Source organism: Pseudophryne corroboree, chromosome 3 (assembly GCF_028390025.1).
Source record: "Pseudophryne corroboree isolate aPseCor3 chromosome 3, aPseCor3.hap2, whole genome shotgun sequence".
NCBI lineage: Eukaryota > Metazoa > Chordata > Amphibia > Anura > Myobatrachidae > Pseudophryne > Pseudophryne corroboree.
The window spans coordinates 706781687-706794346 of record NC_086446.1 but is presented as its reverse complement, the minus strand read 5'-3'; the positions used below and the strand labels follow the sequence as shown (position 1 = coordinate 706794346).

The 12660-nt window shown below is 38.9% G+C and overlaps 1 protein-coding gene across 1 annotated transcript in view; it reads left to right on the top strand.

Moving 5' to 3' along the window:
• Positions 1–12660, top strand: part of LOC135056656 (alpha-2-macroglobulin-like) — a 213897-nt gene that overhangs the window by 130675 nt on the left and 70562 nt on the right. Inside the window, exons 17-21 of the mRNA XM_063962102.1 lie at positions 337–451; positions 1943–2021; positions 4816–5041; positions 7411–7531; positions 11231–11352. Of these exons, the coding sequence (XP_063818172.1) occupies positions 337–451; positions 1943–2021; positions 4816–5041; positions 7411–7531; positions 11231–11352 (663 nt within the window). The remainder of the gene's footprint in view (positions 1–336; positions 452–1942; positions 2022–4815; positions 5042–7410; positions 7532–11230; positions 11353–12660) is intronic.

The following is a 12660-nucleotide window of genomic DNA, read 5'->3' as shown; positions in this document are numbered from 1 at the left end:
CTACATGCATGGGTTCCTATTATTGCCTTTCCCTAGTGGGTCCTTCATGTCCCAGTCTGACAGTATTAGTACATTATATATGTAAGGAGCCTTAGTAACATATTTGTTTATTCCTGGCCCTTTAAAGCTGGGGCCACACAATTTATTTAGAAAAAAACCCTGTATATTATTGTTTACTGAACAAAATACTGCGTTGTATAAAAAAAAAAAACTTAGACAATTCACGAGTAATACTGTAGTTTACTTTCTTGGCATCTGTAGAAAATACAATTTATGTGTCTTTTAAAAATTATTTACTATATTTAATTTAACCTCTAACATTTTTTTCTTATAAAGATACACAATCTAAAAATTTTTACCAACACTCGCATAAGTAAACCTCCGACCTGTGTTCCAATTGGATTCACTGGACGCTCTTCAGTGCATCGAAAAAAAGAGAAAAGCACTAAAGGTAATTACATAGTATGTACTAAACATCATTTATATTAATTGGACCAGTTAAAGGGAAATTTGTTACTATATAAATACATATTATTTTGATCATTTAAATGTCATAAAAATGTTGATCAATTAGTGATTTTACTATTTCATTCTAAACTGTAAACTGATAAGAAATACCAGACACAATGATTGGAGAAAAAGAGGTTACAGTCCAAAGAATTGTATTAAATATATTTGAATCAGGCAGAGTGGCAACAACTTCAGCATAAGCCAAAAAGGGCAATAAAATTGATGCAACACCCACTCTGGCACAACTAGGATTGGGGAGTAACAATCCCTTCACTGGCCTAGTACTTGTCCATCCATAAGATTGCAATCAGGTCCTCCCTTGAGAAAGAGACAAACTTTACGATATCAAAAGGGACATACTCCTTAACAACCCTTGTTCCAAAAGTGGCCACAGTAGAGCACTGCTTCCCTTCAAATCCAGGTTCAAAGAGCTGTGGCCCACCGCCCAAAAGTGATCTTATAGAACCCAATCATAGGACGGAAAAAAGAGACCCTCAATAAACAAAACCAGGCCATCCCCAGCTAAATGGACTCCATTATCCTGGCAAGCTTTCAACATCTTGTACTTGTAGATCTGCAAGAACTTGATAACTCAACCTCCCATACTAGCCACAAAATTGGGGTATAGCCGCATTACATATAAACACAGAATTTGACGGCAGATAAGAACCACTTGTCCCATCTAGTCTGCCCTTTTTTTAACCACATTGTTATCTATTTGAACCTTGATTCTATGTAAGGATATCCTTATGTCTATCCCATGCATCTTTAAATTGTTCTGCTGTCTTAGCCTTTACCACCTCTGCTATGAGGCTATTCCACTTGTCCACTACCCTTTCTGTGAAGTATTTTTTTTCTCAAGTTTCCCCTGAACCTACTTCTCAACAGTTTCAGTGTATGTCCGCATGTTCTAATACTTCACTTCCTTTGAAAAATGCATCCTTCCTGTACCTTGTTAAAACCTTTAATATATATGAAAGGGAATTACTGAAATAATGAGAATTACTAATATGTAATACTCCATCCTTCAAGGCTTTTTGCCATATATCAAATGGACTCCCTTGAATATTAAGCAACATTGTTGTTATCATTATTTCTTTTATATTACAAGAGTCCTTATATTACTGGAATTATCGATACATAATATTCTATCCTTTAAGGCTTTTTGCCATATATTAAGAAGACTTTGTTGGATATTTAGCAACATTATTGTTATTATTACATATTTTTCTACACTGTATGATTGAGTACACTAGTTGTTGAATTTGTTGCTCAAATCAGGACTTCATAACAGATTAAAATTAAGTAATGTGATTTTCACATCGACAACCCTGCCTTTTGGCCTATTCCTAGAAAACCTTCAGCTAAGATTATGGAACACACAAATTCCTTCTCCCTTTTATCTCTCACTAATATTTATTTAATTTTCCAGGAGAAGATCAAGAGCTGAAGAAGCCTCACACAAGAGGATACTTCCCAGACACCTGGTTGTTTGATTTAGTTTCTGTGGGGTATGTATTACTCTGTTCCAGCTATCATACAATGTCTAGCCTTCTTACTGTAGTTGTTGTCGTACATTTTGTTAACTTACAATTGTCTAAGCAACATGAGATGCAAACTATGGGGCTCATTACAGCAATTTGTGCTTTTTTTCTTCTGCTCGTGTGCGCCAAATAGTGACTTGAATGCATTTTGCCAGGGCCATAACTAGGAGTGGGCAAGCAGTGATGTTGCACAGAGAGCAGGGGGTAAATGGAATAGGGTGCAAGAAGCTAAAGGTCCAGGATGTTGACCAAGTATGGCCGTATTTTTAAAGTGGTAATCATTCACAAGGCAAAACCATCCTGGTTTTGCTTTGTAAATGATTGGGACTTTTAAAATACAACCATTCTTGTCCGAAATCCTGGACCTCTGGCTTCTCGCACCCTATTACATTTACCCCCAGGCAGTGGTGCAAGTAGAATTTTTTTTAGTGGTACTAATAGTAAAAATGGGTGTGGTCATGTGTCATGAGGGGGTGTGGTCACCCAAAACTAGGGGTGTGGCTACATGACAATAGGGGCATTGGCACATTATGCCAAACACCACAATGCCCCTTACACATTATGCCAAACACCGTAATGCCCATTACACATTATGCCACACACCATAATGCCTAGTACGTATTATACCACACACCATAATGCCTATTACATATTATGACACACTGTAATGCCTATTACATATTATACCACACACCATAATGCCTATTACATATTATGCCACACACAGTTATGCCACTGACACCATTTTACAAAAATGGCCCTTAAAAAGTATGCCCACGTGGTGGGCTGGACCATATTTCTTAATGGTACGCTGTACCACCTCGTACCATCCTACTTTCAGCACTGCCCCCAGGGCTCTGTGGGTGGCACCATTGCAGTCCCATGGTACCAGCATATGGCTAGCTGTGTGCCTGGAGCTGCACCCTGTAGCCAGTATCGCTGCTGCAGTGCCGCCTGGAGTGTTCGGTAATCTGTATACACTGTAGCTATGCACACTGCAGCAAGTACAGCCACCCAGAGCATCCTGAGGATGCCCCAGACAGTGCTGTCCTTCCCAGTGCTGGCAGCCCCGCCCCCTTCGGCATGACACCATGTGCTCACCAGGTGTGGTTGGCACGGTGATTGAGTAGGGTGCAGTATAGTGTGCAAGATTCCTCAAAGTAACAATGCACTGCTCAAATGTTCCTTCTTTAAGCAACAATATAGTTAATAACTGTATTATAATGATAGCCCATTTTCCACTATTAATGGAATTAAATGTCCTTGGAATATATAATGATGACTTTTAAAGACTCCTAAGATGCTGTGAGCAGCGCTGGGGTTTGGAACACACTGGAGCAAAATATCACTAACTGAATCTAGATTTTATTGTATATATATATATATATATATATATATATATATATATATATAATAAATGGCAAAATGAAAAATGAAAAAACAAAGCAAAACATGCACTTAAAAACACAGAACAAAAATTATTTACACCTAAATACTTTTGATGCTAAGGTTATTAAACATTGTAAAGGGGAAAAGTGGAGCATACAATCAGATCCCAGCTATTGTTTTATAGAATGTTCTTAATAAGTGATAACTAATTACTAGTTTGGCTATGAACAGAGCGTGCAGCTTGTAGCTTGTTTAAACTAACAGAGAGAGGGGCTATCCTCTTTTGTTTGATCACTCATCTACTAAAAATAATCAGCTAAGCACTGAGTAGCCCATGGTCTAGGCCCCATGATGTAGGAACCGATGTAGTTGGTTGGCCCAAGTACTATATGCTATTGCAATGGCTGCTGTGTAATGTGACATGGACCTCATGTATGCTATACAGGGACCCTGGAGAGGTGATATCGCTGCCAGCTCTTGAGGGATCCTCTGGTTTCTGTAACCATTACTCAGAAAGAGTATTGAAAAGAGAACCTGTTTTTACAATACTGAGGCTGGATGTATTTTGACTAGATTTGGGCAACTACAGCATGTAAAGCAGACTGGGTCAAGACCTTCACGCGACTTGTCTCTCAGTTTCCATAGATAGTTTAATCCTTTAAATAGAAATCTCTCTTAATGGCAGTAGAATGAAAATCACATTTAATCAGATAACCCCTGTAATTAATGAGTGAATTATCCTAACGCAACCCACTTAAAACTTGCTAACATACACCGTAGGAGTTGGTTGAACTAAAATTCTTTGTAGTTCTTTTGATATTGTATGTATCTGATTGGCTACAAGTTATTCTAAGCATACCCATTTCATTTCATCTCTTCCTGATCCATGTTTCCATAGTTTAGAATAATGATCACAAATTCTCTGAACCTGGTCGCATTCTCCAGTAGATTGTTTCACGTTAGAAACGCTTCTTGTTTTAATGAGTTAAAGGATGGATTGTAATCAAAAAATAGAAGAAAAAACCCCAAACAAACAGATCAGATCAGTATATTCATGATGATTGCTCTTCCTGCTCCTACACATAGACCTACACATGGATCTACTTGTTACTGTAGCTACATTGGAATTCCACTGTGTCATGTTGAAATAGTAGCAGCATTTTTAAGGAACTGTATGTGTCAGTTAACACTGATACATTAGTAGTATTGTTGGCAGTTGTATTTTTGTAGTTGTAAACTTTAATACTGCATTAACTACAAGATAATTATTTTTTTTGTTACATTATTCATTATTATTATTATTATTATTATTATTATTATTGTTGTTAATAAACACTATTCATTTGAACCCAGCACTAATCTTGTTTTACAGCCCAGAGGGACACACAGAGCTGAACCTGACTACCCCTGATAGTATCACCAAGTGGGTAACTGATGCTGTCTGTCTGGGAAATTCTGGAATTGGTGAAATAAAGGATGTTGGGCTGACCACCTTCCAACCATACTTCATCGACCTGATATTACCCTACTCTGTGGTACAAGGAGAGACATTTACAATCCAAGCACTGGTCTTTAACTATGTGAAGAGCTGTGTGCTGGTAAGTACAGTTATAAAACAATAGGAGAATGTTCCATTAAGTTTGCCAACTGTAGATGTCAGCCTACCATACCACAGAGCCAACTGTGCTCTTTTCAAAGATCCATCATGGGTGTAACTTTAGTGGTTACAGTGGGTGAATACAAAACATGAAATGCACAGTGCAAGATGATATTAGGTGCCATGTCACACAGGAGAGTGTGTCTAGATGGTGTGGGCTGTAGTTCATGCTTCTGTACTACATACTAGCATCCAATTTACATGATTTTAGCTGTTTTTATCAATGATTTAGAAACAAAACACCAGGATCTGCACACATCTATAGTGGAGATATGATTACCCCTGAAAATAGTGAAGGCGCCATTTTCCAGAGATATGTGGATGCACAGTAAGTTCTGACACAGTGTCAGAGGCTACAGTACGCATGCAGCAATGAGAGGGTACAGGCAGGCTCAGAGGCTGCACACAGACCCACTCCACTCACAAGATATCCCTGAGTGGTAAATTATCCTGCTGGACAGATATTACTATTTCCCTTTGGCATGTTATACCCCCTCGTATGGCAGGACACCAGTAAGTTGAATACTTAGAAAGAGATGATCAAAAGATCTTCTCAATGTAACATAGTAACATAGTAACATAGTATCTGAGGTTGAAAAAAGACAATTGTCCATCGAGTTCAACCTATTTGTGGTCTCCTATGCATGATGATTTGACTAAAATTTCTGACTGATGCTGCTGTCAGCCGTTGCATTTTATCCCTATTTATAGTAACTATAATGCATGACTATGCACCATACCCCTGTATATGCCCTTAGGTTTTTCCTTGTAAATTATTGCTGGTTTAAAAATACGGGCAGTCTTGGCTGAAATTCGGGACCCTATTACATTTCCCCACATATATACTTAATCAAAACGGCATTACCTACCACGTTATCACATTAATAATCATCTTAATAACCATTCTCTGATGTTTTTTTAAAGAGACAATTACTTACAAGGCAAAACCATGCCTTGTAAGTGATTGTCCCTTTAAAAAAACCTCAGAGATCGGCCGGCAACCCGCACCTCTGGTGATCTCAGACTGCATTACACCCCGCCGCATCTATATTTAAACAAACATCACAAGTAATAGATGTAGAAAGTAATTATTGATTAATTATTTTATTTTTTCTTATTTTTTTTCCATTATTTAAGTTTCTAAAACTATAAATGATGATACTATACTGTACAGTATTTGCAGTTTAATTATGTTGTTTTCAATATAAGCTTGTCATCGATAATTATTCATATACAGGTTGAGTATCCCATATCCAAATATTCCGAAATACGGAATATTCTGAAATATGGACTTTTTTGAGTGAGAGTGAGATAGTGTAACCATTGTTTTTTGATGGCTCAATGTACACAAACTTTGTTTAATACACAAAGTTATTAAAAATATTGTATTAAATTACCTTCAGGCTGTGTGTATAAGGTGTATATGAAACATAAATGAATTGTGTGAATGTACACACACTTTGTTTAATGCACAAAGTTATAAAAAATATTGTCTAAAATGACCTTCAGGCTGTGTGTATAAGGTGTATATGAAACATAAATGCATTAGGTGCTTATATTTAGGTCCCATCACCATGATATCTCATTATGGTATGCAATTATTCCAAAATACGGAAAAATCCGATATCCAAAATTCCTCTGGTCCCAAGCATTTTGGATAAGGGATACTCAACCTGTATTGGTTTCACTTGAACAGTAGTCATTACAATTTAAAATCATATCAATCTAGTCTTTTAATTCTGTTACATTTTTGAGATTTATCATTGATCCGTTATCTGACCCATGTTAGGACTGTTTGATGGGTTTACAAAATCCAATTGCTATATTCTAAATATGAATTAATACTTCCAGCTTATACTGAATATTTGTGGCAGAATTAACAACCCATGTCAAACAGTATACTAACATGGTGTCCTTTATACATAAGCTTCAACGGATCCACCAACAACTCAAGTGTGACTGTGGATTTATCTAGCTACTACTGTACCAACACCATATTTTCCAGTAGCAATGAGTTGTCAGTGGTAGCGAGCCAAAAGCCAGTCTAAGATGCCGAATCTTGTAAATATGAGTCACCAGGTCAACATGTTTTGAAAGGGGTATAACTTCTACACAAAACTGTTTCAAACATTTTCTATTTACTGTAGCTTGTAAAACCTATAAAACAAATGTTTTGGTCCTCTTGTACAGTTTTCTTACAAGCAGCACATCTTTTTTTTACTTTAAAAAAAATCACATTATTGTCTCCTAATACAATAGTTTATAAGCATAGTTCACGTATTTGTTGCTTTTACTGTGTCATTATTGCAGGTGGTGGTATCACTATCTGATTCAGAGGATTTCTTAACTGTCCAAAAGAAGGAGCAGGCCAGATGTATCTGTGAAGGCCAATCAACACACTTTACCTGGGAAGCCACAGCCCTACACATAAGTACTGTATAGCTTTGTGATAAATTTGAAATGATCGGGTTTAAAGATATTAAAATGTATACTGTACTTAAGGTATAGCAATAGCACCATGTTCACCATTATCCTTCTTACTATACATACCTCCCAACAAGTTCAGTTTCTAAAGATGTAAAACCTGATAGTGACTATGGGATTGATGTATCAAGCAATGAAAAGACTGGAGGCATGGACCGGTAGAGAGGTCCCCATAGCAACAAATAAGCTTCTACTTATCATTTTATAGAATGTACTACCTCGTAGTTGATTGGTTGATATGGGCAACTTCTCCACTGGTCCACTTTATAACACTTTGCACTGCTTGTTTCAATACATTAACCCATAAAACTAGCATGATCAAACGGTATTGATTGTATGTACCACCAAACAATGTGACTGAGCCACAAAATACAGAGATGGTTTGTTTTTAGTTTATACAGTAGAACCTATGAACCTCTGCTGCTTTACACATATTAGTTTATACAGTAGAACCTATGAACCTCTGCTACTTTACACATATACTAGAGATACACTATATGGACAAACGTATTTGGCAACACCTGTTAATTATTGACTTTAGGTGTTTCAATCAGACCCTTTGCCACAGGTGTATAAAATGAAGCACCTAGCCATGCAGTCTCCATTTGTAAACATTTGTTACAAAATGGGTCATTCTGAAGAGCTCAGTGACTGCAAGCATGGTTCTGTGATAGGATGCCACCTTTGCAATAAGGTTCGTGAAATTTCATACCTCCTGTATATTCCATGGTCAACTGTAAGTGAAATTATTAGAAAGAGGAAGCATTTAGAAACGACAGCAACTCAGCCATGTAAAATCACAGAGCGTGGTCAGCAACTGCTAAGGCGCATCGTGCGTAAAAGTCGCCAACACTCTGCTGATTCCATAGCTGAAGAGTTCCAAACTTCCACTGGCATTAATGTAAGCACAAAAACTATGCGGCGGGAGCTTAATTAAATGGATTTCCATGGCGAGCAGCTTCATGCAGGCCTCACATCACCAAGTCCAATGCAGAACGTTGGATTGAGTGGTGTAAAGCACACCGACACTGGACTGTGGAGCAGCGGAAACGTGTTCTGTGGAGTGATGAATCACGCTTCTCTGTTTGGCAGTCAGATGGGCGAGTCTGCGTTTGGCAGATGCCGGGAGAACGTTACCTGTCTGACTGCATTATGCCAACCGTGAAGTTTGGAGGAGTAGGGATAATGGTATGGGGCTGTTTTTCAGGGTTTTGGCTAGGCCCTTTATCTCCAGTGAAGGACAATCTTTATGCTTCAGCATACCAAGATTATTTGGACAATGCTATGATTCCAACTTTGTGGGAACAGTTTGGGTAAGGACCTTTTCTATTCCAACATGACTGTGCCTCAGTGCACAAAGAGAAAGGACATGGTTTGATGAGTTTGGTGCGGAAGAACATGACTGGCCCGAACAGAACTCTGATCTCAACCCTATCGAGCACTTTTCGGATGAACTGGAATGGAGCTTGCGAGCCAGGCCTTCTCGTCCAACATCAGTGCTTGACCTTATAAATGCGCTACAAATGAATGGGCACAAATTCCCCCCAAAACACAATCTTTTCGAAAGCCTTCCAAGAAGAGTGGAAGCTGTTATATCTGCAAAAGGGGGACCAACTCCATATTAAAGTATAAACTAAACTGCCTCTACTAAAATTTATTAGGCACTTTAGTATATGAGCTGACATTTTAAACCACAACAGTTTCTTAATGATTACTTCTTTTATCTTGTACACCTGTATACACTTAGCCACTTTGGCTTTAAATACTGCTGAGCACAGAGGTAGGAATACACCTTTGAAAAAGTCACGTGATACGTGACGAAACGCGTTAGGACCCCGCCTCATCATCCACCTTGATCCAGGTATCTACACCAGCAGCTCTCTGCCAAGATCCAACGGACTTTCATACCGGCACTTCGGTTCCCGCAAGCCGCACATACCAGCACGCGGCTCCTATCAGCTACATCCGTCTCACGTACTACATCAGCCCGGCGGCTTTTACCATCTCCTTGCTGCATAGCACGAGTGGGCAACGCAGGATCAAGAACCGGGGACGCCCGGTCTCAGACCAGCCCACAGGAGAGGTATACATTACATCAACACAGCTTTGTGACGGGCACACTGTGCACTATTTGGGACCGTTTTTCATTTATTATCTATACAAATGAATCCACAAGTGAAAATCTTGTGAGTAATTACGGATCTTCAACAAGTCTCCTTATATAAGCTGCTCCTAAATTTCCTACGATACCTATATTCATCAAGGTGTGTTTCATTATACAGTTATACATACTACTAACTTTTAAATTACTAGTTTTATGAAAAGCATATTTTTATTCAGTATTCATGGTTAATAAATTGTGTTAATTTTTAAACAAAACGTCGGCTCTTTTCATTTTTTCCCTGATACACTGCGCAGCCGTTTCCCTGTTTTTTGCAATCTCTATATAACACACACCTAGTGTTGTCGGCTGCGCGCCATATCAGGGAAATTTTGGTATTTTATAGTCTATTACTTGGGCGCTTTCAAGCTGTTATTTCGTTTTTTTTTTTTCCTGTTGGTGTAATGGTCAGGTGTCCGAATACTTTTGTCCATATACAGTTTTGTCTATGAAAAATATATAATTTACTCTATGCAAAGTCACGTGTAAATTAGTAATGCTAATTATGATTAATAGTATTTATCATGGAGTTAAAATTCCAAAGAGATGGAGTTTATAAGAGTAGCCTGGGGTTATATTGGTGGTGTCAACTGCAATTTAGGTTCCAAATTCTAGCCAACTAGATTTCCCTGTGGGTAAAAATGAAAGAATTACTGCCCTACCCTACATTCACCTGGACATGACTAATATCATCTTAAAAGCAAGATACCTAAAGACTGGAATTGAGAATACATTCTGTATTGGACACCTACTCCCTTAATGGGTGAATGCTAAGTTCTGGAGAGCTGTGCTCAGAGACATGGAAAAATCATTGTGAAACAATGTAAAAGTGCAACTTTTACTAAATAATAATAATATATAAAGTTTGTAGACATAATAAAATGGTAGCAATACAAGAAATTTAAAAATGTGATAGCTGGTCTGGGTGTGGTAAAAAATTCAACACTGTTTAGGCTATCAGTCAATAGGTCAACACTGAATGGTCGACATGCATTAGATTGACAAGTACAAAAGGTCGACAAGGTTAAAAGGTCAACATGACAATGGTCGACACAAATAGTCGACACACTTTTTTGTCAAATCTTGTATATTTCATCATATGTCACCATCATCAGGACAAACATGTAACCTCGCGGGCACTCTTCACTCACCACTTTTTAGGTAATCTTACTATTCCCAATCAATGTCCACATGGATAGTAAATAAAACAAATGATGGGAAATGCGAAACCGCCCCCCAAGAAACGTGTCGACCATTTGTATGTCACCAATTGACATGTTGATATTCTAAACATGTTGACCTTTTGTACCAGTCAACCTTAAGCACTGCCAACCTTTCATCTGTCAACGTTTTGTACCTGTTAACCTAATTCATGTTGACCATATGGTGTTGACCTATTGACTGTCTACCTAGACATGGTTGATCTATCATCAGGATACCGCTAGCCTACTTACTGAATATCATTGTCCTATCTTCACTTTATAGAGAACTTAAAGATCCATGTGAGCAGCAGTTCTCTGCAGTTGGAAGGAGAATGTACTGAAGATTCACTTTTGTTGGGAAAGGATCATAGAGAAGACTCTATTGAGAAAACTGTTGTGGTCAAGGTAAGAGTTAAAACATAGTACCACAGCTTAGGGCCCTACAAGGGCACATCTTACGTCTCTCATTGCGAACTATAATGGACAGACAAAACTTGCCACATATCCCACACTATGGGAGGGATGTAATAGGGTCCAAGATCGCCGGATGAGCGGGATGTCAGCCGATCTCGAACTCTATTACAGCCTGCCCTATATTTCTGAGCTTGGCGAGACCTCCCTACTCTTGCCTAGAGGCGTCACTAAGCCTATAGACACCCAGTGTGATGGGCTCAAAAGAGGGAATTGCTTTGTGGGATGGGTGCGTGGACTCACGGGACGGGGGCATGAATTGCCTTCACGATCCCAGTTTTCATGATGCTGGGGGTTTGGAAGGAGCAGGCTGCCCCCAGGAAGTGCTCCTACTTCAGTGCCCCATCTTACACAGTGACAGGAGCCTGGTTGCTGCACTGTAATGTTACAGTGCAGCACCTACTGTAGCTCCTGTCACTGATCATGAGTTGGCACTTTGGTGTCACCCCCCTTGTGACTCCACTGCTCTTGCCCCCTAAATATAACTAATACTCTGATCATTCCCCACCACATACTGTTCAGGTACTTCCACATGTCCCACCAGGAAGCATGTGTGCTCATATGGACACAATTAAATGCAGAAATAAGAAATAAAGAGTGTAGAGTGGATGCATCTGTTCTCTTACTTCATCAGTGTGAGATCCTCAATCTGTTGTTGTGTGTCTCCCTTCTTAGTGGTGGAGAGATAACAAGAATTGGGGAGTGATAAAGTGGGGAAGTTACCCAAAGCAAACAATTAGCCTCTAGCTGTCATTTATCTATCACAGTCTTTGAAATGACATTTACAAACTTATTGGTTGCTTTAGGCAACTTCTCCACTTTATTACTCTCCAAGGCTTGATACATCTCTCCCTCAGTCTCCACTGGGCACTTCCTGACAGAGACTTGATGTAAGTTAACAGAAAATGTTCCCTTTCTCACAAATAATTACCATTTTCATTGTTATTGTTACCTTCCCTAAGGGAGAATTCAATTGGGTGCAAGGTTTTCACTGGAAAAAAAAAACACTAGCAGACCTAGCGAGAGTAATTACATAAAAAAAATAATAATTCTTATCTCTCCTGTGGTCTCCATGTCTCCTGGTGGTCTCCCTTTTGTCTTCCCACTAGCGAGGGGGCTGCTGGAAGCAAGTTACTGTAGCTGCTGGGTGGTGAGCGGGCTGCTTGGCGAGGAGGTGAATACTGGGAGATGTAGTTCTCCCAGCTGCTGTTCAGGGGGTCACATACACACAAGATAGCCACA